General features: G+C 36.6%; 4 protein-coding genes and 2 pseudogenes across 4 annotated transcripts; 3 read left to right on the top strand and 3 right to left on the bottom strand.

The window, feature by feature from the left end:
- Positions 1-2,203: 2,203 nt before the first annotated feature.
- Positions 2,204-3,264, bottom strand: LOC143632542 (transcription factor MYB123 pseudogene; annotated as a pseudogene).
- Positions 3,265-4,171: 907 nt separating this feature from the next.
- LOC143632563 (uncharacterized) lies at positions 4,172-5,689 on the bottom strand. The gene is made up of 4 exons (XM_077101052.1): positions 5,574-5,689; positions 4,731-4,883; positions 4,474-4,649; positions 4,172-4,384 (listed from the first exon to the last, which is right to left on the bottom strand). The coding sequence occupies exons 1-4, from the start codon at positions 5,640-5,642 to the stop codon at positions 4,255-4,257; spliced, it is 528 nt and encodes a 175-aa protein (XP_076957167.1). The 5' UTR covers positions 5,643-5,689; the 3' UTR covers positions 4,172-4,254.
- Positions 5,690-12,822: 7,133 nt separating this feature from the next.
- On the top strand, positions 12,823-15,896 carry LOC143632562 (subtilisin-like protease SBT1.8). Its single transcript, XM_077101051.1, has 3 exons — positions 12,823-13,011; positions 14,089-15,120; positions 15,187-15,896. Exons 1-3 carry the CDS (start codon positions 12,876-12,878, stop codon positions 15,852-15,854), a joined length of 1,836 nt encoding a protein of 611 aa, XP_076957166.1. The 5' UTR covers positions 12,823-12,875; the 3' UTR covers positions 15,855-15,896.
- Positions 15,897-18,273: 2,377 nt separating this feature from the next.
- LOC143632561 (uncharacterized) lies at positions 18,274-18,896 on the top strand. The gene has a single exon (XM_077101050.1). The coding sequence runs from the start codon at positions 18,288-18,290 to the stop codon at positions 18,885-18,887; it is 600 nt and encodes a 199-aa protein (XP_076957165.1). The 5' UTR covers positions 18,274-18,287; the 3' UTR covers positions 18,888-18,896.
- A 558-nt stretch (positions 18,897-19,454) lies between these two features.
- LOC143632560 (uncharacterized) lies at positions 19,455-20,779 on the top strand. Its single transcript, XM_077101049.1, has 3 exons — positions 19,455-19,551; positions 19,640-20,076; positions 20,149-20,779. The coding sequence occupies exons 1-3, from the start codon at positions 19,464-19,466 to the stop codon at positions 20,761-20,763; spliced, it is 1,140 nt and encodes a 379-aa protein (XP_076957164.1). The 5' UTR covers positions 19,455-19,463; the 3' UTR covers positions 20,764-20,779.
- A 170-nt stretch (positions 20,780-20,949) lies between these two features.
- LOC143632541 (pollen receptor-like kinase 6 pseudogene) lies at positions 20,950-22,909 on the bottom strand (annotated as a pseudogene).
- Between the last annotated feature and the right edge of the window lie 1,998 nt (positions 22,910-24,907).

The following is a 24,907-nucleotide window of genomic DNA, read 5'->3' as shown; positions in this document are numbered from 1 at the left end:
TCTCTCAAGGCCAAAACCTATTTGGAATTCGCAAAAGGTGTTACAATGGACCATGCTCATCTTCTTTGTATTGTTATACATGTTTTCCATCCTGAATCCGTACCATGCACATTGATTTGATTTAATTGTGAAAGAAACAAAGATAGAAAGAAAGAGCATGGTTAGTAAAAGTTCACTGTTCCCACATGAAGCAAAACAAACATGTGTAATAGACTAATAGCAAACACCTATTTCTTCCCATTGACTTACTATGATGCCTGTGTTTTGTCACACTCTTTTATGTAAATGCACACTATATATCATAATTAAGGGCCCACCTATAGAAACCAATCAACCATGAATATTGAATATATGAGCATCTCCTACATCATACTCCCTCCGTCCTATTAAAAGTGTACATGTTTCCTTTTTTATTTGTCTCATTACAAATGATACTTTCAAAATTTATTAGTCAATTTCCAAGTTTACCCTTAAGCACACACAACTAGCATTAATAAACAATATGGTGGACCCATTTTCCAAGGGCATTATTGTCATTTGGTTAGCAAAAAAGGTAATCATTCAATCCACCTTAAACTTTATGTTTTTCAAACTAAAACACTTTGGCTGGGACGGAGGGGGTATATATATATATATATATATATATATATATATATATATATATATATATATATATATATAACCATCATATTCCATATTTTGATGTGCCCACCCTAGACCAAAGAAAGATGGGTAGAAGCCCATGTTGTACAACTATGGGGCTGAATAGAGGTTAGATGGTTGCATGTTTGGTACGTCCAAGCAAGAGTTCATATAGCCTAAGTCGAAAGGGCAGGATTAAATGGGGTTGTGCCACATTATGGGCTAAGTATAAAATTGTAAAATACCATTAAATGTGACATCTTTTACAAAGTAAAGAAGCACGGATCCGAGCTGGATTAGGGTTAGATCTATGCTCCAACTGGGTGAGGGTTTAGAGATATAATTAGGTTTACTGGATTGAGAAGAGACTGAGATCCAGATCTGAATCTTGGCCGTGAGCTCGTTAAGAGAAGGACAAGATGGGAGGTCTTCTTGTAACCACCTTCATGCGTGAGGATAAGTATTGTTCTTCTAGACACAGAAAGTAATATAAGTGATTGATGTAATATGGAATTTGCGAATGAATACCTCATGTTCATTGAGAAAGTATTCATAGCCGAGGGTGGGAGAGAATGATTGGTGGAGTTGTCGCTATCCAAAAGAGGCTTCCTTGTACCTGGAGGGACACGCGACTGGTTTTGATAGGGCGCAATAACTGGCCATGTGCTAGACCGTCAGGGAATATCTAGCTGCCTCTTCCTTACTAGTTAAACCATTACGTGCTCTCTATGAAGGAGGTAAACGTCGATATTAAGGAATATTTTGGTTATTAAATGTTTTTCCTTACAAGTGTGAAGTCATTCTTCTTTCTGCCTGCGGGTGCCTCCCGTGGGCTTCTAGAAGAATGTTCTTGTATTCACTTGTTATTCCGTCTGCGGGTGCCTCCTGTGGTTTATTTGATTCTATTCATTCATTCGCTTGTGGGTATCTCCCGCATGCTTCTAGAAGGATTGATTGAACTTCTACTTTTTGGCGGATGATTTACGCAGGTATTACTTTTGTAAAAATGACCCGTGGAAGCATCTAACGGGTTAAGAGCTTCAGGGCCTTTTTTCCTTGTTTTATGGCCCTACCTCTATACAAAACAACCCAATTACACTTGCTTTTCAAATTAGAGTCTTATATATGCATCAATTTTTCCCTATCATAGTAAAGTTTAATATGGATTTTATTTAATCTATAAAATTGCTAAATGTTAATGCAATGGCGAATTGCTTATGGCAAAATAAATTGTTATCAATACAATTTGATATTTTTTATTTTTGACAAGCAAAGTTTTTCGAAGAAGCTAACTCATGGGTGTCTTCAAAGGGCCTGATAGTAGCCCGTTAGTTAGCCTTTTTAATGGTGACACAAGCCCAAAACATCTTGGGGTCGTACTCATAAGACCCAATCACATGAAATGACAGTTTACTCGTAGTTAAAATCTGTATGTCCAATATGTTATAGAAAATAATTTTGGTTTGCTATATATAAGTATAAAACTACAATATGTCAATACGTAATAAAATGGATATATGCATGATACAAACATAATTCATAATCATAATCATAATCATAATCAAGGCATCCATTCTCCGCCAATTGAAGTGAAATAGTCCATAATTTCTTTCGAATACATGTGTGTTGCATCCGTAGTAGCACCACCACCAGCAGCAGCAGCAGCAGTTGAAGAACCCGATATCATATCATCTCCTTTCACCATTTGATCATTTAAGTTGAACGAATCTACGAAATCCAAATTATAAAGACCGGTTAAAGAACCCCCACCCACATTCACATCAAGACCGAAACTTGATTGATTATTATCGTTATTATTGCTGTCGTGACAAAACGTAAATGCATCTGGTTGTATAAGTTCAGAGTCAGGGTTAGCCGCATCTTGAATCCCAATAGTTGCATTGGATCTTGGTGGCTCAGATATTTGTCGTGGGTGTGGGCTAAAATGTTTCCTAGAGCATCTCGCTGCCTTGGTTCTAACCACATTCGACTCGTTCACACATTCTTTCTCTTTCCCTTTTTTATAGTTTTGTTCGTGAGCCTGTCCCGACACAGGAACAGTTTCGTGATTATGATGAAGATCGTGCCCTTTTGGCTAGTGTGGTGTTCCAGTAGTTTTTATTTCATTATCTGTTCGTCCAGGAAGCCTCCCAGCAATAAGCGACCATCTAAACACACACAAGAAACCTCAAAATGTTAATTTCTTGACATTTAAAACACACAATGTGGGCGTATATTAATTAATGAAACAAACAAAACCTGTTTCCCAAGAGTTTATGAAGCCTGATGATAAGATCTTCTTCATCATAGGAAATGTTTCCCCTTTTAATATCCGGTCTCAAGTAATTCAACCATCTCAATCTACAACTCTTTCCGCACCTCTTTAAACCTGCAAAGAAAACACACACATGCACTCAGTGTGGTGTATATGTATATGTACGCATGTGCCCACATTGGTAGTTAAGTACTAGATAGATAGATAGATAGATAGATAGATAGATAGATAGATAGATAGATAGATAGATATGTACCTGCTTTCGCAGGTGGCTGTCTCCATTTGCCTTCACCATGAAGCTTAATGTAGTCACTGAGAATCTTGTCTTCTGAAGCTAATAATTTCATGAAAACAGTTTGGGCTATTTAACCATTTCAGTTAAAAATGAATCTTCTATTACATAGCCTGTATGCTTTTAAATAACGTTACGTGACTGTAAATAAAATATTAACGGTGATCGTAAAATTTGTTCAGGAAGAAAGTATTATCTGTATGCTGTTAAATAATGTTACGTGACTGTAATTGCTAACTTAACGCAGTTAGTTGTTACGTGAGATAGTTGTAGACTTGTATCAAATGCTTTCTATACTAGAGTCGTGTCGACAAGATATAGGGATCAGGGAATAGAAATTTATTAATGAACGGCAAACTAGCATACTCCTAATTAAGCGTCATCTCCTTAGGTCAACGGGTTTCCATGAAGAAAGCCCTAATGTATGCGAGTCGTAGATCAGTTTGATTCTGAATAGCCGCTTGAATTGTAAGCCAATAAAATTAGACCAAGTAGTCTCACATTTATTGTTGTTTTGACAGCTTGCAAACATTCATGGCTTGTAGAAGGGAGAAAGTATTTTAAAAGCATGTCAAATGACTGTTTTATCCTTCCTGATATGGAGCATTGTGCATCTATGGTTGATCTTCTCGGTCGCGATTGTAGATTGTCGGAAGCTTATGCGTTTAATAAGAATATGTGGTTTAGATGTATGGGGAGCTTTACATAGTGCCTGCAGAATCCATGGGAATGTTGGACTAGCGGAACGTGTCGCGCAAAAGCTTTGCCAACATTAGTTTTGTGCAATCTTTTGGTACAGTAGTTGTGCAGCTATGTTATTCATGTCTGGTATTTAAAAACATTTAACTAATATTATTTATTAAACTAAACTAATTCCAGTTTAATATTCATGGCTAAAAATAAAAAAATAAAAATCTGATAATAAACTAATAAATCATTTTGGCTAACTGCAGAGGCAAACATATGGTTAAAATAATCACCCTTGAAAAATCAATAGTTTATCTTCATCCAAACATACAGAAGCTATACAGAAACTAAATAGCACTTAAGGAGATACATCCTCCAGCTTTGGTGACCGATCGCTCGTATGGGTTAAAATGGTCTCGATTCTGTCAAGCGACGCTTCTAATCGACCAGAGTTCATGTTAAACAATGCTTCACTAGTCCCCACAGCCCTGCAAATAACTTCAAATTCTAAGCCACCAATACGAAATACAAAAACCATCATGCATGTATAATATTAACATTAATAATAATAATGTACCCTGTAAATTCCGGAAGAACATAGTCAGCCCGCCATCCAAAACGAAGATCTACACCCGGGCACACACCAACAGACGTTTTGTTACGGATTCTAGATACACCATCTCCACCTAAGCAACTTGTAAGCTTCCATTTCCAACCGGTTGCGTGTGACTCAAAGCTATGGCCTATCCCAACCTGCAAACCGACAGATAAGTCATATATCATTTACGATATGTATGTATATTGTACAGTTGTTGACTAAACGAACAGACCGACCTGAAGGTTTAGGAATTTGGTTATTGGGATCTTCTTGGAAACAAGGCGCACATCATGATGTAACGGCTCGTACATAAATTTCCATCTTCGATCGTATGATAAAGGCTTCAAAACCAGCTTTCCCACAAACTCGTTGATTGGGGAATTGTAAAACTGGACCAGAATCATTATACACAGCTTTAAAACATTATGTTATTAAAACAAAACCTAAGTTTCATAAATAAATTTGAAATCAGGAACAAACCCTTCACTACTACTGGCTACTGCTAATTCATCACCATTTTCAATAATAATAAGTCCAAATCTTGGTGATCCGCTCGTGAGCTACTCGAGCCTCAAATAAAGCCCATTTAGTTATCGAGCCCGGTCTCGACCTTGTACGGGAAGCTCATTTAGGCTCGTTGCCTTAGCAAGCCTTGTGTATATTAAAGATTTGCCACCATTGGACTTCGTTGCATTAATTTCACACAACACAACCAAGCTTTGACTAACTTTTAAGGCACCAAACACTACGCAGTCGATACATCGTACATATATTGGTAAAATATTAGTGTAAAATATTGATCATAATCTCGGTCCCGATTTTGTTAGCGTTAAATTGCTACATATATTAAATATATATTAATATATGTAGCAATAACAAAATAACCTTTTGCAACTTGCAAAACACTAACATCCCACCGTGATAACTAATATCTTAAATATTGGTCATATCCGCTATTTTTCCGCATTAAGGTTTTTTCTCAAAATAATTAAAAGCGTATATAAATTAATTAATTAATAAACAATAAACAAGCCGCTCTAGTCGAGCTCGTTTCGGCCCCTAACTTTCAGTATTTTTACCTCCAAATTAAGGCCAACTCGAAAGCCTTGAATTTCTTCCCTGAGCTTCAAGAACAACTCTGAAGGCATTAAATCTATGGTGTATAACTCATCCCATGATTTGGGTTCTTGTCCAGCTTCCATCTACCAAAACAATAATAATAATATATTCACTAATTCTAAAACAAGGGTTTAATTTTCAATTGGAAACAGATCAAGACTCTTAATTGAACATCAAAGTTGATACCTTTTGAGTTTGCAGCGAAGAGCAGTTCTAGGAAATTGATGCTTGATTTCTTTATCAAGATGGATTTTCTTCACGTGGGCTGGGCTTCTTTTTATGATATGGGCTCACTATTTGTATCCGCATACTGGATTAGAGGGGCACAAATCGTGCTTTTTATGATATGGAACCGGGTTCGTGTATAACATGGTATTGGAAAATCAGGTATTGGTCATACCCAATTCGGGTCCAAGTATTCTCTATATGCCATACCATATGCACCGAGTCCGGGTATTTGAATACCCAATTTCTAGGTATTGAAAAATCAAATTTTCGGGTTTTTTTGGATATGGATTGGTTTTTAATGGTCCCACTTTTTGGGGGTATTTTACGGGTAATTTCTGGTTTTTAAAAACCCAGTTTCAGGTATTGAAAAAACCAGGTTCCGGGAATGGAATCGGTTCCGGTTTTCAGGTATTACTAGACACAAATTCGGTCCGGTTCCGAGTACAGATTTTTGTACTGAAATGCATACCCTATCCATACCATACGGGTAGGCTCCGGTAGTAAGAACCCGAGTATAAAAACACCCGGTTCCAGATTCGGGTTTTTTATGCACCTGTATACTGAATTATAACATTTAAAAAATAACTTGTATTTAACTCGCGTGATGAAAATCCGCTAAAAAATATGTTTCAAAAGTTATAAAATAAAAACAAAACCTTTATGAACAAACCCTTAGCGTTGCATCGAGAGCAATGAGTCGATTTTGACAACTCTACCGACGTGTACATAGGCGCTTAGCTAACTTGTATATTATCACGTGCAACTCCATTTTAAACGAAGCTTACATTGAAATGCAGATAAATAAAAGCACGTCGAAACGCTATATTCGAAATTTTGTAAAGCATCATATATTAGAAGTTCTAAAACAAGAGAGAGAAAGAGAAACTTACAACTGAGATACGTGTCAATTTGTAATAAGCAAAAATGAAAAACTAGTGTTGAAATGGTAAGTTTAAATAAGTTGAAGGAGGGCTTATTGTAACCTTTTTTAATGGCCATACCCTAAAATTTCAAGCCAATGCATTAGTTGAACGTATCATATGCTTTTCATTGTTGCAAATGATTGTGGGAAAAACTTAGCACAATAAGTCACATGGTGGAACAGTGACATGCATTAGCCAATATAACATGTTTTAGTGTGTGTAACCAACCCATCTATAGTTGACTTTTTGTGAAAGTAGGCATTTTTCATGAATAATAATCAGTATTTCATGTTAGTGGTAGGAGTGGTAAGGAAGAGACTTGGTGTTTTATATGTCTCGGGTTTGATTCTTACCTTCAGCATTTAGTTTCAGAAGCACCAAGATGATGATAGAAGACTAGGCGAGTAGTTTGCTTTCACTGATTGGATCATTGAACTGAACGAGTTTCATCTTACTGCATTGTCGTGCTTTCGAGCGGGGCGTTGGCCTTAGCTAAGGGGTTTTCCCGGATCAAAAGACGAGTACATCCCAATGTGATGAATTTAGCCAGTAGCTCATTTGAATAATTCGTTGGTCATTAAGAAAAGAGAGGATTCGCATTTCTTCCTCCAGTTTCTACCTAACAATTTAACTAAAAATTATATTTTTCAAAATTTATCTTTCATTCTAAAAATATTCCACGTCTCATCTACCTTTTTTATTTATCTTATACATAAACTTTTATTTTATTATTTTTCGTGTTTTTATACACTCATCATAATTTGATGGAAGATGAATATTGTAGTGATTTTTCAAAATGTAAGGGTGAGTAGAGAAATGATGGATGTGATGTAGTGATTTTTAGTAGATCTTTTAAAAAATAATTGAAAGGTGGGAGAAGAGTTTATGGAAGGGATGTGAATTTTTTAATCAAATTTATCTAGTAATACGTATTTGATTTAAATCAACTAATAAAAAAGAAATATTTATATAAAGTTAAGTAATAAAACCTCAATGATTTTTATAGTTATAATAAAATGACTTAATTGATATATTGTTAAATTTGGTATATTTCTAAATTTTATTTTTTATTTTTTACTTAAAAATCTTGGTATAATAACATTGCTCAAAAGTCTGACATATCTTATGGTTCATATGATATATAATGAAAAATAATTAAACATATCATATGACACCATTATGGATCAACTAACTTTTTGACAGTTAAAAAATCATATGAACCGTATAATTTTGCCATCATACAATCCATATGACCAATTACTCAGTTTTACTTGTCATATTAATCAATGATCATACGACATTTTTGTCTATCATATATCCTACGGGACAAGTCAATAAGGTCTTGATAAAGTGTTGGTGTTTTTTTATATAATTAGCTCTCGACTTAGGGATATTCTCTTATGAAATTCTATGTTTGTGTACTAGAGAAGTTTGTTCAGGTTAGCTGATCTAGGTGGTCAAGACCAACCTGTAAAATACCTTTTTAGCAATTAATTGTAATAATTTTTTATTGGTATTAGGGTGGCCGAGGGAGCAACCTGGCCACACCTGTTAGAAAACCAATCAATTTCCGTCAACTTAACCACTGTCCTTGAGGCTTGAACCCGTTGGAACCCGCTCAATTTACCCATGAACCGTCATGCTCCCTCTACCTCTACGCACACAAACATCTCACTCTCTCCTTTCTTTTCTCCCGATTTTTGTACCCACCCGGAAAGGAATTTGGGTGGGGTGGCGGCGGTGTCCCGAGCCTACCCGCACCCAACTACTCTCTCCCACCCCATCACCACTAGTTAAGAATATTAAAGAAGTTGTTACTTATGTCGTTTTTATAGTACAATACAGTGAATAGTTAAAACGTATCAAGCATTAATTGGGTTGTTTATATTCTCTCTTCTATTTGAATCAAGAATTAAACCGGTCAAATGCAAATATCTTTAACTTTTTTTTAGAACGGCGACTTTCTTATATTTAGGCTACCGTGTTCTCCAAATTTTGAGAGCCCCGATGCCCCACTCTGGCCAGACTATGTTGTCTTAACCGGGCACACGCTGGCTTCAAAGTTTGGCTTGGGCGTTCCCCCGGGAAACCATACCGCCGACTGGCACTTGACAGCCGTTGTGCCACCACAAAAGCAAAACTCTCTGGCGTAACACACGGTGGGACGAAAACCCGGGTGGGCTCAGGATTCAAACTGACAATCTTTGAACAAGGCCTACCTCAAATCCTTCATAGGCAATATCCACCCAAATATGACACAAGTGGGATTCGAACTTGAGTCTCCACTGGAGAACCCAAGCCTCTTACCACTAGGCCACAAGCGGGGGATGCAAATATCTTTTAACTAACAAACAAAAATTTAACAAACACACTATCGAACGTTTAAGAACTTTATTGAACAAATACGACATTTGTTTGTGTTTGTTTAATTTAGTTAATCAAATGAAATTCCATGTTCATGTTCGCTTATTTATTAAACGAATGAACATCGACGAATCTCCCCCAGAACAATTCAGAAACAGTTTGTCCAACGTTAAAATCGTTTACAGCCATAACTAGAATTTTAAAGACTTAAGAATAAAATAAATAAAAAAATTTTTGAATATTGTGTTGTGCACTCGCTTGAATGTTCTCTAGCTTATCGATATTGAAGATGCATGAAGTATCAACATCAAGAAAATAATAACTGTTGCCTGTATATGTTTTTCTACAAAAATAAAAGGGAAAAAGGATAAAAATAGAGATTCCTATCATGTGACCCAACACTCTTATGTATAATGAACAAATTTGGCTTATTTAACTTCTAGAGTAAAATACAAATACAAAACCTTTTGTCATGGTCAGCAATAATTGTAACCACATTGACCAGATTTCACCTTCACTTTAATTAACTACGATTTTTTTCTTATTTTTTTGAGTTAATTACCGTTTTTTTATAAGGATGGTGGGAGAGCCTAAAAGATGATAGATTTGGATGTTTACCACGTCAACAAATTTGTGAAAAATAATAATAATAATTTCGAGAGATTCAGTGTGGTCGATCACCTTCGTCGGAATATAAAAAGAAGAACTCGTAAAAATGAGAATATGAAAAGCAGGAACACCGTCCCTTCCCATGCGGTCTCGAGCGAGAGGACGCCCCTCTTCTATTTCCAATCCAAATTTGCTTCCTGATTGAAGCTCCCGAAAGCATTCTATGTGCTATTTCTTTTTTGTGTTTTAACCCATTCAATATATTCATTTTACCTATAAAATATTTGAAAATAAATTGTAATTGTGTTAGTAATGATATTTTGTTCTGTACTTAAAAAGACATATTTTTATCACAAGAATCAACCATCCTCGAGACTAGCGTCAAGTATTTGCAGACCATGTCTTGCACGTCAACTTAAAATAACATATTAACAATAAAGATAAAATTAGTCACATACCTTGTAATATATTGTGTCTGTATTTTATATAAGGAATGGAGTAAACTTCTAAATCATTTTTCTAGCATTATTGAAGAGTTGAAGCAATCGATGTATTCAAAAGAATGGAAAAATTAATAAAAATACGTTAGTTTATGTTGAATGATGATAATTTGTTATATTCTATAATATCTTGAATACCTGATAAAAATATCCGTCTGTCATTATATCATTACAACTAATTACCTACGATTCATCTACTTTTGAGTTACTTTATATAAAATATATTAACGGCCTTACTTGATTTTTGATAGTTTGAATTCTTCATACTTTTGTTAATAAGCAAGGGTGTGGAGAGACGGGTAATATCCAGGCTGATCCTAATCGAACCTATATCAGATTGTATCTAAGAGAGCTACAATATCAAACCTGTTACCCGGACCATGATGAACGGGTCGGTGCAAGTCACATGGCTTCATAGGAATGACGGCTTAAACCATACAAGATTGCATATTTGATATTCAGTTGAAGCATAAAGCATTATGACATCCAATAAATTAATTCAAGTTTTGTAGAACATAAGGTGGTGTTTGTTTTTTTCTTTTCTGAAAATCTTCCTGGTTTCTTATGTCTGCGCTGCGCAGACTACGCGCAGACCTTTAAGCTTGCAGACTGTTTGTTTTTCTGAAGACATTTCATTAAAAAAACGTCTTCACGTCATCTTATCCTAGAAGACATGGACCTTTCTCTTTTTAAGTCTTCTGCATCTTCTATCCCATTCAAAACCGGCGCCTCACCACCGACGACCTCCACCTCCAGCGCCGAAATATCCGTCGCCGCCGCTGCTCCTCCACCTAACCCAGCCGACCGCCACTGCTCCTCCACCTACCCCAGCCGATCACCGTTCCTTTCTCCCCACATCACCGCCACCGCACGCTGCTCCACCACCTCCAGCCCTAGCTGCCACCTCCACCACCATCTACCTTGACATACTTATTTCTTCAAGATTTGATAGTCGATTCACCATTATTGTAATTGTTCTATTATTACTAGTTTGTTGTTGAATAAAGTTTGTAGAAGGTTTAGATTTATGAATGTGTTGTTTGATTTTTTGTTAAAATTGTACAATTATTACTAGTTTGTTGTTGATTAAAGTTTGTAGGAGGTTTATGAATGTTTATTGTTTGATTATTGTTAAAATTGTACAATTATTACTAGTTTGTTGTTGAATAAAGTTAAAAAAAATCGGTTTATTTAATTTTCCGTTTATTATAGCAGTCTGCAGACATTAAAAAACAAACAGCCTTCTTTTTGCAGACTGCAGTGGTTTGGTCCACTTCTTCTGCTACATATACTTGCAGATATGGTTCACAGACTGCAAACATTTTACCTCTTAAAAAACAAACAATACGTCAAATAGCAAGAGATATCGCACCTAATTCAAGTTTATATGGGTTCACAGTTTTCATTGTGATCAACTGTTTAATACCCAGAACGACCTCTTAACCTGGAAATTTACAAAATGAAAAACTAAAACCGATCCTTATTACAATTACAGGTCCCATATGCTGCTTTTGTTCACGGGTTAAACTAGGGGTGCAAACGAGCCGAGCTGAGCCGGAGCTCGACTAGGCTCAAGCTCGGCTTGTTTCGAGCTCTATTTTCAAAACTCGAGCTCGACTCGGACTCAGCTCATTTACTATTTTCCAATTATTTTTATGTAACTATAATTATTTATATATATTGTTTTCCAATACAATTTTATGTATAAAATAATATATGTTATTTAGTTATTTTTATTTATTTTTTCATATCATTATATATATTAAATAATAATTGTTAAATATATATTCAAAAAAATTATATAAATGACATGCTCGTTTAGGCTCACGCTCGATAAGGTGAAGCTCGGGCTTGTTTATTAAACAAGCTTACTTTTAGGCTTGAGTTCGGGCTCGATTAAGCTGGCTAGTTTGCACCCCAATGTTAAACCCATAAGCAACTCACCTTATTAATAATTAATATTAATAAATATCACCCAAAAAGAAGTTTATAAAACATTAATATTAAAGGTGTGAATTTTGTTAATTAATGATTAACATTATTATTTATTACTACAGGAGTCAAAAAAGGAGATCGTAATTTCCGGAAACCGACAAACACCACCTCACAAATCTCATTTCATCTTTGTTTTTTTTTTCTTAATTATTTTTTATCTTCTTCATTATATTATATATCCCACCATCTCACCTCTCAACAACAACATAATATGACGTTTTTATTAATCCTTTGGTGTCTAGCAACATCAACAATATTGATCCAACCATCCACATGCAAATTACAAACCTACATTGTCCAAATGAAACACAACACAACATCATCACACCTCACTCACCTCCAATCCCTCACATCCGCCTCCCCACACGCGCTCTTGTACTCCTACACGACCGTCTACAACGGCTTCGCAGCCGTGTTAGACCCCCATCAAGCCCAATCCCTACGTGAATCAGACTCTGTCCTCGGGGTTTACGAGGACAAGGCTTACCACCTGCATACAACCCGGACTCCAGAGTTTCTAGGAATCCAAAAAGAGGTAGGTTTATTGTCAAGTGATCAATTTGATCATGTTGCTAGCAATGATGTGATCATTGGTGTGCTTGATACGGGCGTGTGGCCCGAACTCAAGAGCTTTGAGGATAGCATGATGCCGGACGTGCCGGCAAGGTGGCGTGGCGAGTGTGAAGAAGATGAGGATTTTAAGGCGAGTGCATGCAATAAGAAACTCATTGGTGCAAGGAAATTTTACAATGGGTTTCAAATGGCGGTGGAACACTCCGGTAAGGTTTCGCTTTTTTTTACTGGCTAAATGTTACACTCTATACCCATTGAACTATTCCATTGATATTTATTTTGTTAATCAACTTATCATCCCCACAAAGTGAACTCTAATTTTGCTTTTATTTTTTTTGATGTTAAAGAATTTAATTGGGAACCAGTTTTATTTGGGTCAGCAAATCAGCATATCTATACATAGCATTAATTAATGTCTTTTAACTTTTTCATTTCGTTTTTATTTATTTTAAAAACAATGGTTTTTTAATTAATATAAGCTCAAATTGGATAATCAGTTTTCTTCTATTATTAATCTTGCAGCACATCTGTATATACTTTTAGTTTTTAAAACTAAAATATTTAGAGTTGTATTTAATTTCTTCCTTATTTTTTCATTTTTGTGATATATTACTTTTTAACTAATCCATTATATTCTTTAAGCAAATAGTTACACTTATTTTTCTTTATTATTATTTTTTTTTTCTTCACATTTTCAGCAAATTAATTACCTTTAACGAAAGTCATTCCAGGACTTTTAGATTTGTGTGCCTTTTACACGAATACACAATACTTTACATGTGTGTCACCCATATTGATTTTCATAAAAATAATGTAACATGCTTTTTTGCTTTTTTATGTTTTGTCTGTATTAATTATTTTACTTTCAAATAAAATTATTATAGTATTAAACATGTTTATTAATTATGTTGCTAATTAATTATTTTATATGTTTCAATAGGGTGCTAAAATTTATTATTATTATTATTATTATTATTATTATTATTTAATGAGTTTATATCTTGGAATTAAATTTTTTGTGCTTTAGCTATTCATTACTAAATCGTTGAATCTATATTATTAATTTTTTTTTTGCAAAAAGAACTTAGTTATTGGTATCAACTTTAACTAATAATTTACATGTGATAAGCTTAATTTAATTCTAATGTTATCTTTTATTAATTTTAATCTTGAAATATAACAAGCATCCTACTCTTTGCATTTGTAACAATCCATATTATTTTTCTTAATTTTTTGTCTTTTTATCATTTATAAATTTGTATTTATTTTGTACGTACATGCAGGAGGCATACTGAATGAAACGTTGTCACCCCGTGACCACGAAGGTCACGGCACACACACATCAACAACCGCAGCGGGTAGCCAAGCGGCTAACGTCAGTCTGTTCGGGTACGCTAGCGGTACGGCCCGTGGGATGGCTGTCCATGCACGTGTGGCCAGTTACAAAGTCTGTTGGAAACTAGGCTGTTTTGGCTCAGACATCCTTGCAGCAATGGACAAGGCCATTTCAGATGGCGTTGATGTGTTATCCATGTCTCTCGGTGGCGGTTCGGGTCCGTATTATCAGGACCCAGTCGCGGTTGGTGCGTTTAAGGCCATCGAGAAAGGCGTGTTCGTTTCGTGTTCGGCTGGGAACTCTGGGCCGGCTAGGTCGTCAATTGCGAATGTGGCTCCGTGGATTATGACGGTCGGTGCTGGGACGCTGGACCGCGATTTTCCAGCGTTCGCGGTTCTCGGGAATGGGAAACGGGTTCGGGGTGTTTCGTTGTATGGCGGGGCGGGTATGGGAGATAAGCAAGTGGAGTTGGTTTATCATAGCGGTTTACGAAATATTACTAGTTCGGGTAGTTTGTGTTTACCCGGGTCGCTTGAACCGGACCGGGTACGTGGGAAGGTTGTTTTGTGTGATAGAGGGGTGAACGCGCGGGTTGAGAAGGGTATGGTGGTGAAGGAAGCGGGTGGGGTCGGGATGATATTAGCGAACACGGCGGGGAGTGGAGAAGAATTGGTGGCGGATAGTCATTTGTTGCCCGCGCTGGCAGTAGGGAGAAAGGTCGGTGACGAGATTAGAGAGTACTTGAAATCTGAGGCGAAGCCGACGGCCGTGCTGAGCTTTGGTGGGACTGTGTTGGGGGTGAAGCCGTCGCCGGTAGTGGCAGCGTTTAGCTCAAGGGGACCTAATAAGGTGACCCCACAGATATTGAAGCCCGATGTGATTGGGCCTGGTGTCAATATCTTGGCTGGATGGTCTGGTGTTGCTGGGCCCACCGGGTTAGAAGGCGACACCCGGAGAACTCAATACAACATATTGTCAGGTACATATAGTTTTTTCAACTTAAAAGAATAAGTTCATATGTATCCTTACAAACTTTTTATAACAGGTACATCCATGTCGTGCCCACATATTAGTGGGCTAGCGGCGCTGCTCAAAGGCGCGCATCCAAAATGGAGCCCAAGTGCGATCAAGTCGGCCCTCATGACCACTGCCTACACTATGGACAGCACCAACTCCATGCTACACGACGCATCCGAAGGCCAATTATCAACCCCTTGGGCCCACGGAGCAGGTCACGTGGACCCAAACAAGGCGGTCTCACCCGGGCTTGTCTATGACATATCAACTAAAGAGTACATTGCTTTTGTATGCTCTTTGGGCTACACTGTGAAGCAAGTTAAAGCGATTGTGAACCGCCCAAACGTGAACTGTACTAGGAAATTTCGTGACCCGGGTCAATTGAACTACCCTTCGTTCGCTATTGTGTTTGGGGAATCCCGAGTGGTTAGATACACCCGTAGGTTGACTAATGTCGGGTTAGCTGGATCCGTGTATGATGTTGAGGTGGAAGCGCCTGAAGATGTTGCGGTAGATGTGAAACCGAAAAGGCTTGTGTTCAAGAAAGAGGGCGATAGGATGCGATATACGGTTACTTTTGTGTCAAAGAAGGGTGTTAGTTTCAGCAGGGATGATGCATTTGGACATATAACTTGGAAAAATGGTGAAAACCAAGTTAGAAGCCCTGTTGCTTTTTGTTGGGTACAACAATTATAAGTTAATTTGTAACTTGTATGCATATCCATCCTTGGTTGGTAAACTTAATTAGTGAATATGAAAATGATTAAGGTAATTTCCTTTTATCTTTCTTTATATAATTACTAGGTTAAATACCCATGTCATACATAAGCTTGACAACTTAAATTTTGTAAATGATAACTTTTGATAAATAAAGTTGAGTAATACATTAATAAGTATGAAGTAAAATTACAACTACTATTCACAATCTTAAAAATAAATCATAATCTCTAAATACTTCTTTCGATACAACAGTAGACGATATACTAAATATGGTAACAACTAAAGTAAAATAGAATTACGAGAGCATAAACAGTACAATTGGAAAAATACAAACCGGTCATAATAGAAGAAAGCTTTCAGTCAGTCGAAATGTGTATCAAAGAGAATCAATAAGGTTTTGATTGACAATATACTTATAGAAAGAAAGAGATTACGGTTATAGGGGAAAAGAAGGCGGGCTGGTTAGTTAAAGACCCACGTATTTTTAACAATGAACCCGCTAAGTAAGTTTTAGGAGTTAAGATTTTTCATATGCATGTAAATGTTTTCTTACATATAAAAACGATATAATTTACATAAGACAAATTAAATAATGAAAATGTTCAGTTTATAAAAATGTTTTATAAGCAAACCTAACGATTTTAAGAAATAAAATATGTTTTGTAAAAACAATTAGATAAATCATTAAACAAAAAATATATAAAAAGAACTTTAAAAATGTATAATTAATAGGAGAGAGAGGCGGGAAAAAATAGTAAGAAATGCATAAAGAAATGACATGTAACATTTAAGAAATAAAATATGTTTTGTAAAAGCAATTAGAGAAATCATTAAACAAAAAATATATAAAAAAAACTTTAAAAATGTATAATTAATAGGAGAGAGACGGGAAAATATAGTAAGAAATGCATAAGGGATTGACATGTGGCATGAGGAAACTCTTATTTATTATATAGTATAATGTGATATTTGGACACAAATTTTTACTAGCAATGACCCTATAATGCAGCGGTTACACCCCAACTATAATATACATTCACAAAGCGTGTCGTTTCACTGCAACCATTATAATGGTTCGATCCCTATATAAAGGGACCGTTTGGTCTAATTTCAATATCAAAATTCATAGTTTAATTTCGCATAAAAGAACTTCTTGTTCTTTGAAGAATCACTTTCGTTACCATCCGACTATATATGGATTTCGTTAAGCGTAAGATACTTTCATCTGAAAGTGGACTCATTATAAAAAGTTACAATGAATGATGCCTATATGTGAGACTAAGTCAAATGGCCGGTCATTATAAAAAAGATGCCTCAATAGCACAAAGTTATGTTGCAGAAGAGTATGTAATGCATGTACAAAAACTTTGTTATTATCATAAATGTGGATTAATTAATCAAAGTGAGTATATGCATTATTTAATCTTGATGATCAAGCCTCTAGTTTAAGAACTATACATATTAACAAGCTAGACGTAGCGCTAGGAAGGTACGAAAAAAAGCAACAAATGAAGATGACATGCTCTAGAGAAGAATGCATATGCTCATGCCCATATCCATCACATGTTTTTGTGCCAAGTTTTGTGACGGTGAAACTAAGCGGCAAGGACAAGTACAGCGTGTGGAAAACGCAGATGTTATGTCTATTAGAGAGTCATGATATGCTTCCGTTCATTAATCCACTTGCACAAATTAACAACACGACAAAGGAGTGGAGAAGATCGGATGCACTTGTCAAAGGTTGGATACTTGGTTCTCTATCTGAACAAGCGCTCATGAATGTTGTCGATACAAACACTGCAAAAGATATATGGGAGAAATTGAAGATTATCTATGATCCTCCTGATCCCATTCTTCAACAAACAGCGGCAGGTGCATATATATCATCGATCACTTCTTCACCGTCTTTAAATATTATTTGAGAATTTTTTTAATGAAACATACATGCATCTTGATCTTGTCATGCATCATATATTTCTCACATTCTTAGTTTTAAAAAGCGAGAAGCGAAGAAAAGCGACGGGGTTTAAAACCAGGCGCAAAAGCGAGAACTTTTTGTATGCAAGGCGAACATATTTATATAATTTTTATATTTGTATATATCTTGGGTGTTTAGCATTCAGACCCATAATATAGCTACATTTAAGCATTATAAATGATTTAATATATAAATTACCTACACATACCAACCTAAAAAGCATATTGTACAACATTTAGATGCTCAAAAACCACTTGCGTACAAAAGGTGGGAAACTCAACTTCGCTTTAGGTTGCTTTTTCCTGAAAATCTCGCATTGCTCGCCTTGACTAGCCTAAAATGAAAAGGCCCTCGCCTTAGGTCGCCTCTCGCCTCAGACGCGCTTTTTTAAACCAAGTTCACATTCATAACAAATTGTAAACTAATCAGATATGGAAGAAGGAATAACAAGAGAAGCAACATCAATAATACTCGAGAATTCAATATCCGAGGACACAAAATTAAACACCGAAGCGAAGAAAGAAGCAGATGAAAGAGCAAAAGTTCACCAAAGTTTGTATGAAGCTACTCTAAGCCAAAGTTTTGGAAAGACTCATTCCATTTTGAAGGATGGAAAAGTAAAAGTGATAGACAAAATCACCATTAATGGCAACACGGCACTCCACGTGGCGGTTGGCACTACCAAGAATATGGAATTCATTGAGCAGATGTTAAATTTAGGTGCACAAGAGAACCCACAATTGGATATGCAAAATTCGGAAGGAAGAACTCTACTTCATGTTGCGGCTATTGTTGGCAACCTGGATGCTGCTATGATCTTGGTTGAAAAAAACCATGAGTTGTTGTTTGCCAAGGACAACAAGGGCCACACGCCACTAGCCCGAGCCTTAACCAATATGCATACCGACACTTGCTTGTTTTTGTTAAACCACACCAATACTCGTGATGTGGAGATGGGTACGTTGCTTGACGGTACTAGTGGTGATGAGCTTCTGGTTAATGCTATTTCTTCTAAAGATTACCGTAAGTAAACAACGTTTTTTTTTATATATATATCAAGGATAGTGTTGTCCATTTATTCTGTATAAACTATCTTGCAGATTCAGCATGGGTTTTGAGTAAGCATTATCGTAACTTGATACCGACGCTGTGCTGATGGCTATAGCTCAAAACTTTCCACATAAACTCAACATTTGGGAAAGAACATTTTATACATGTTTGTTGATATCTTTCTAAATTTAGCATTTTTTTTAAATCAATTTATCACTGATGAATTTCTTGGCCAATTTTATTCTTGAAGTGGTTAGGGATTCCAAGTCTGAAGCCAAAATAGCTTTTAGCGCCTTCATATTAGGTGGATTTACCGCATTTTATTTTATCCCTCGTATGCTTCACTGGATTAAGCCCGGTAAATCTTTCCTTTTGGGAATGAAATATGTTCTTATCCTCGCGGGAGTATGGTTACTGACCATTTTCGGTAGGTGAAACAGCTCATAGCCTCATAGTGAATATGCATTGATAAAAATCGGACTTCTGACAAACTTCCCATGTATGATCTTGTACAGCTTTCCTGTGGATTTCTTTTTTTTCTCCTTAAAATCATCAAGATGTTACATAGGATGAGTCAGAGCTTACCATCTTGTGCAGCTATCTCCGGGATTCATAAGCCTGTCCAACATATCATTAAGATATTACGTACGCAATATGCATTGATAAGCCTGTCCAAATTTTAGTATTAGCTTCAGTTAATTAAGACTTCTTTCTTTCGGTCAAATTGTTGCAGGAACGCAGTTCAAGTGTGTCGAAAAGGGAGCTCAAATGCATTATGACGCTACCGACCTGCTAAAATCAATATGCAGCTTGATAAAAGATTTGAAAGACTCCACCTCTCACCATTACTATTACACCAATCCAGTTCTTGAAGCCACAAGACAAAATGCATATGAGGTTGTAGTAACGATTGTATCATTTTTCCCTGACGCAATTTGGAGCGTCAATGAAGACGGTCACAACATAATTCAATACGCTGTCGTAAATCGTTCTGAAAAGGTTTACAACCTACTATATCAAATGAGTGAACACAAAAATATTTATAGAACAATCAAAGACCCTTTTGGTAACAACCTCTTGCATTTGGCTGCAAGATTGGCACCTACCAACAAACTGAATCTTATATCAGACGCAGCTTTGCAAATACAACGCGAATTACAATGGTTTAAGGTAAGATTAATTCGGTCCAAGTGTAAACTTTATTTAGCATTAAGTTATTCATATATTGTAATATTCTTGTAGGAAGTTGAAGGATTTGTATGCCCTCTAAACATCATGCAAAAAAACTCTTTTGGAGAAACGCCTCAAATGGTGTTTACAAGAGAGCACAAGAAGTTTGTGATCGAGGGAGAAAAATGGATGAAAGCGACCGCAGAGTCATACACGATCACAGCTGCGTTAATCACCACCATTGTGTTTGCAGCTGCGATTACAGTACCAGGAGGAAACAATCAAGAGACTGGGATACCGGTGTTTACCAACAAAACTGCCTTCAAAGTATTTGCAGTATCAGATGCCATATCATTGTTCACATCCGTTACATCATTGCTAATGTTTCTGTCGGTCCTCACTGCACGTTTTGCGGAGCAAGACTTCCTGTTCAAGTTGCCTACAAAGTTGATAATCGGTCTGGCCATGTTGTTCGTCTCGACAACAGCCATGATCATAGCTTTCGGTGCAGCATTGTTCCTTGTGTTTGGCCAAAGCAACTCATGGATTCTTGTTCCCATAGCTGCATTGACTTTCCTACCCATTACTTCTTTTGTGACCTTACAGTTTCCTCTAATTGCTGACTTGATTAGTTCTACGTATGGCCGTACTATTTTTGGCAAGAAACGAGATGACCCATTCTATTGAATTCTTTAATGTCCAACCCGTAACGTATGTTATACTGTTGAACATACTCTCATGATATAGATGTATTGATTGAATATCTTGCAATTTGTCTTTCTAAGTTGAACATTGAGTTAATACATAATTAGCAACCTAACTATTAACCTGTCAAATGATCAAGTATTCTATCAACATTAACTAATCAAACAATTACACATCCTCTATCCTTGTTATGGCTTCCGTCATGTCGAGTCTTCTATCATCCTCGCGTTCGGTACAATCAGCTCCAATGCGTAGAAGCTCTTCTATCTGCCCACCACACTCCTCTGCACCCGATTCTAGTACCTCCGGGTCTATCAACTCACCTTCCCTGTTTTCATCAAGAGCCGACCGCACCCATTGAACCACATCCGTCCCACTCTCACCCTTTTGGCTATTTAGTATATACTGAGACGGATACCTGCCAGTAACCACCTCAAGTATGATGATTCCAAGACAATACACATCCGTTTTTTGGGAAACTTGTTGGTAAAGCATAGCTTCCAGAGTTCTATATGCAAACAAGGATTCTGTGGTGGGTGTGTTATTGATCAAGGGGTGAAGTGCATAATCGGTGACAAGCGGTTCGTAGTCTTGTCCGATAAGCACATTGCTTGACTTTAAATTCCCATGAGGCAACTCATATGATGCAAGCTCGGAATGAAGATATCCCATCGCTCTGGCAACTCCTTTTATCGTCTTTAGTCGATTAGCCCAGCTTAACCCCCAATCACCTACATGCACATATATTGAATCACAACTAGTTAGCAAATTAAATTGGATAATATTTATAAATATTATTCAACAAGCAGCCAGAAAGCGTCCTCCTGGCTAGGTTGGTGGTCCAGTGGCAAAGATAGGACCTGTTAAACACCTAAAGGTCTTTAAGTATGAAATTTGCATTGAATAAATTGGTACCATGCAAAACATTGTGCAGGCTGCCATTTGGGACATATTCAGACACCAAAAACTTATCTTCTTTCCTAAAATGATATGCCAATGGAGTGAGTATATTTTGATGTTTAAGTTTCCCTAGCTTCTTCATTTCTGTATCAAACACATCTTTACTCATTTTATTCATCTCCTTCATCCTCTTCAGCACAACCAGCATACCATTCCCCAATTTCGCCTTATAAGCGGACCCCAGGCCGCCATTTCCAAGAACCTCGGCTGACGCCTTCATCAAGTCTTGTGAATCAAAAACACCCTTGTCTTCATTCACCATCACCACCTCGCCCACAGGCTGGGATGTCCCGCGTTTAGGACTGTTCTTGCTCCTGCTCTTGTTGAGGCCCGCGTACCCTTTCCGGCCCGAGCTGCTCTTCCTAGTAATGCTTGGATTAATAGTAACCACAGCCTCATTCATTTGTTCATTACATATTATTCTCACTTTTTCCTCTTTTCTTTTATCCTTAATGGATATGATCAATAACAACAAGGTCACAGCAATAGCTGCTATGATGAGTTTCTTGAACAAAATGGATTGCGGATCAGGCAAGGGGCATTCTTTCGAAGCTTTCAACCCGCACAAATCCGGGTTGTTTTCAAAATCCTCTTTATCAAATCTATTCAAGGGTCCAGGAATAGGTCCAGAAAACTTATTGTTCTCCAAATGTAGCTCCTTGAGATGCATTAACTCCGCGAGGGACTTCGGAATGGAACCCGAGAATTTGTTATCCGAGAGCCAGAGTCTTTTTAAGGACACGAAGGCCTGGAAATAGCTATGCGGTATGGCACCCGAAAACTGGTTTTTGGAGGCGTAAATGGCTTTTAAACTGGGAACAGAATTGAAAGCCGGGATGGGGCCAACGAGGGAGTTGTTTTGGAGGCTGATGGCTTCAAGATCTTCAAGGGGCGCGAATGCAGCGACATTGGGGCGGCCTTGGAGGCCCATGCTGGCTAGGTTGATGCTGCTAACCATGTCCCTGGTGCAGACGATTCCGATCCAGATGTTATCGCGGTCGCAAGGGGAGGATGACTCTTTCCAGTTGGTTAAAGAATCAGAATTGGATAAAGAGTTTTTAAATTTTAAGAGGGCATTGGAGGAGGAGTTTTGGGAGAGAGAATGGGAGGAGAGTAACATGAGGAGGAGGAGGGAGATGAATGTGTGGTGGCGACCGACAACGGCCATGGCGGAAGGCGGTGGCCGGTGGTCGGAGAGGAGGGATTTTGGATGATGAAAGGTTGAAGTTGATAATATTGGATTTGGATTTGCATGGCATGGCAATTGGCAACATTCTGTTCCTTGATTTCTTGACTTCATGTGGTGGTTAATTAATATCTCATGACTACAGATTTTATACAATATTTTGATCTAGAGTTTTTTTTTTCATGCTGTCTGAATATAACAACATTCTAATATGCAAACATATATTAAACCAAAATAATTTCTAGACTTAATAGTTGATAAACTTTATATATCTTGATCCTACTAACCTATAACATAATTCATATATTTTACACACCAACCGTCAAGCTAGGCACAATCATCTAACGTGTTATAAAACATTTGTTTTCAATCACACTAGGAGGATTAAAGTCAAATGTAGGGCTGGTTTTCAAGGAGGGAGGTTGACGGATCCTGGCCCAACACCTCGTCAGGTCTGAAATTATATTTTTTTCAATATATATATATATATATATATATATGTGTGTGTGTTTTTATGAAAAAAAAAAGTATGTGTTTTTCATGTTGAAACTCATTTATGCCTATTTTATACAATTTCATTTGCACAACCCAAATAGTAAGCCAATTTAAATAGTTAGTTGTTTAAACTTTATACCCAACAAAAAATCCTTTAGTCAAGGCCCAAAAAAGTTTTCGTTTTTGGCCCAAAATTATTTAACAGTTTTTGGAAACAACCCCGGTCAAACGTACGTATATGATTATTGATTAACACCTGTTTAAATGTTTAAGCAGAGTTACCAGTCGGTACGTGAGGCTACAACTTGTTAACTCGAGTTCAATACAAAATATTTTATTGATTGCATGGACATAACTATTGATTGATTAATTCTAGACACCACATGAATTATAGCAAAACATACCAACGAGGCATCTACTACACATCCCGAATGATAGCCCAATGCAAGAGGTTGCTTTAGCTCACCTTTAGTTTGATTGTTGGTAAACAAATTTAATTAGCTCCTAAGTACCCTTTACAACGCTCCCTTGTGAGAAGGAAAATTGTAGACCATTTACTTTACAACGCTCCCTTGTGAGAAGGAAAATTGTAGACCCCACACCCAAAGCATGTTAGAAGGGCACGTTTAGCGACACATTTTTTTAGTAACTTTGATCTTTAGTTTCGTTTTTCATGTCTTTATCTTGTTTTAGTTTAATTACGTAGTTTTAACTCGTTTAATATGTGACCTACAAATTACAAAAAACTAATAATAGTCATATATTTCGTAGTTACATTCATTAAGGAATTAACATAAGTTAAAATGTATATAAAAATGCTCTAATCAATGACCAAGGGCGACCCATTGCACCATGCATTGTCGTGACTTATTCGACTAAGCTTTTTTTTTTTAGTTGAACATAAATGCCATTATGTGGAACCGATGTTGAATGAACTTGAATTTTGATTAGACTTTTTTAGTGATTATAATAATGGAGATTAAAATTTGAAACTTCCATAACAACTATTGATATGTTTTTCTTCAATAAAGCATGTAATGACGGAATAACTTAATCGTATGTGTGATTATATTATGAACTATTGTTGCATTTCTCATATTCAAAAAACTTTTTTTTGTGCGTTTCTATTGAAGATGTAATGGATCATTTCCAAAGGATAAAAACTCGGAAGTAGGTTATTGAATGTATTATATATTTTTCATATATATTGACAGGCAGGATCTAACAAGCTGAAAGTAGTACCCATAGCCAAAAAAAAAAAAAAAAAAAAAAATCTTTGCTAGCAATAAATATATATGGTACTATTGCATGGAAAAAAGATGGCATTATTCACATACATAATTGCTTAATTAGCTTGATGGATCCAAATTAATACAAGAGTATCATATATAATTAATATTAATTGAAGATGGAGGAAATAAAAAAAGATGGTGGCCAGAAGCTAAAAAGAAGAATGAAGACATATCATATATATATATATATATG

This window comes from Bidens hawaiensis, unplaced genomic scaffold (assembly GCF_021521415.1).
Source record: "Bidens hawaiensis isolate Kalapana, Puna unplaced genomic scaffold, B.hawaiensis_p1.1 tig00006397_1, whole genome shotgun sequence".
Taxonomy (NCBI): domain Eukaryota; kingdom Viridiplantae; phylum Streptophyta; class Magnoliopsida; order Asterales; family Asteraceae; genus Bidens; species Bidens hawaiensis.
This window is presented reverse-complemented; position numbering and strand designations above follow the sequence as displayed.

Bases quoted from the DNA above. Each gene is read 5' to 3' on its own strand.
- LOC143632563 (XM_077101052.1), bottom strand. From the start codon at position 5,642: ATGCCTTCAGAGTTGTTCTTGAAGCTCAGGGAAGAAATTCAAGGCTTT. The intron at 4,650-4,730 runs GTCGGTCTGTTC...GTCGGTTTGCAG, and splicing joins CCAAATTCCTAAACCTTCAG to GTTGGGATAGGCCATAGCTT. The intron at 4,385-4,473 runs GTACATTATTAT...AGTTATTTGCAG, and splicing joins GTTCTTCCGGAATTTACAGG to GGCTGTGGGGACTAGTGAAG.
- LOC143632562 (XM_077101051.1), top strand. From the start codon at position 12,876: ATGATGCCGGACGTGCCGGCAAGGTGGCGTGGCGAGTGTGAAGAAGAT. The intron at 13,012-14,088 runs GTAAGGTTTCGC...ACGTACATGCAG, and splicing joins AATGGCGGTGGAACACTCCG to GAGGCATACTGAATGAAACG. The intron at 15,121-15,186 runs GTACATATAGTT...TTTTTATAACAG, and splicing joins TCAATACAACATATTGTCAG to GTACATCCATGTCGTGCCCA.
- LOC143632560 (XM_077101049.1), top strand. From the start codon at position 19,464: ATGTTACATAGGATGAGTCAGAGCTTACCATCTTGTGCAGCTATCTCC. The intron at 19,552-19,639 runs GTACGCAATATG...AAATTGTTGCAG, and splicing joins ACATATCATTAAGATATTAC to GAACGCAGTTCAAGTGTGTC. The intron at 20,077-20,148 runs GTAAGATTAATT...ATATTCTTGTAG, and splicing joins GCGAATTACAATGGTTTAAG to GAAGTTGAAGGATTTGTATG.
- LOC143632561 (XM_077101050.1), top strand. From the start codon at position 18,288: ATGGAAGAAGGAATAACAAGAGAAGCAACATCAATAATACTCGAGAAT.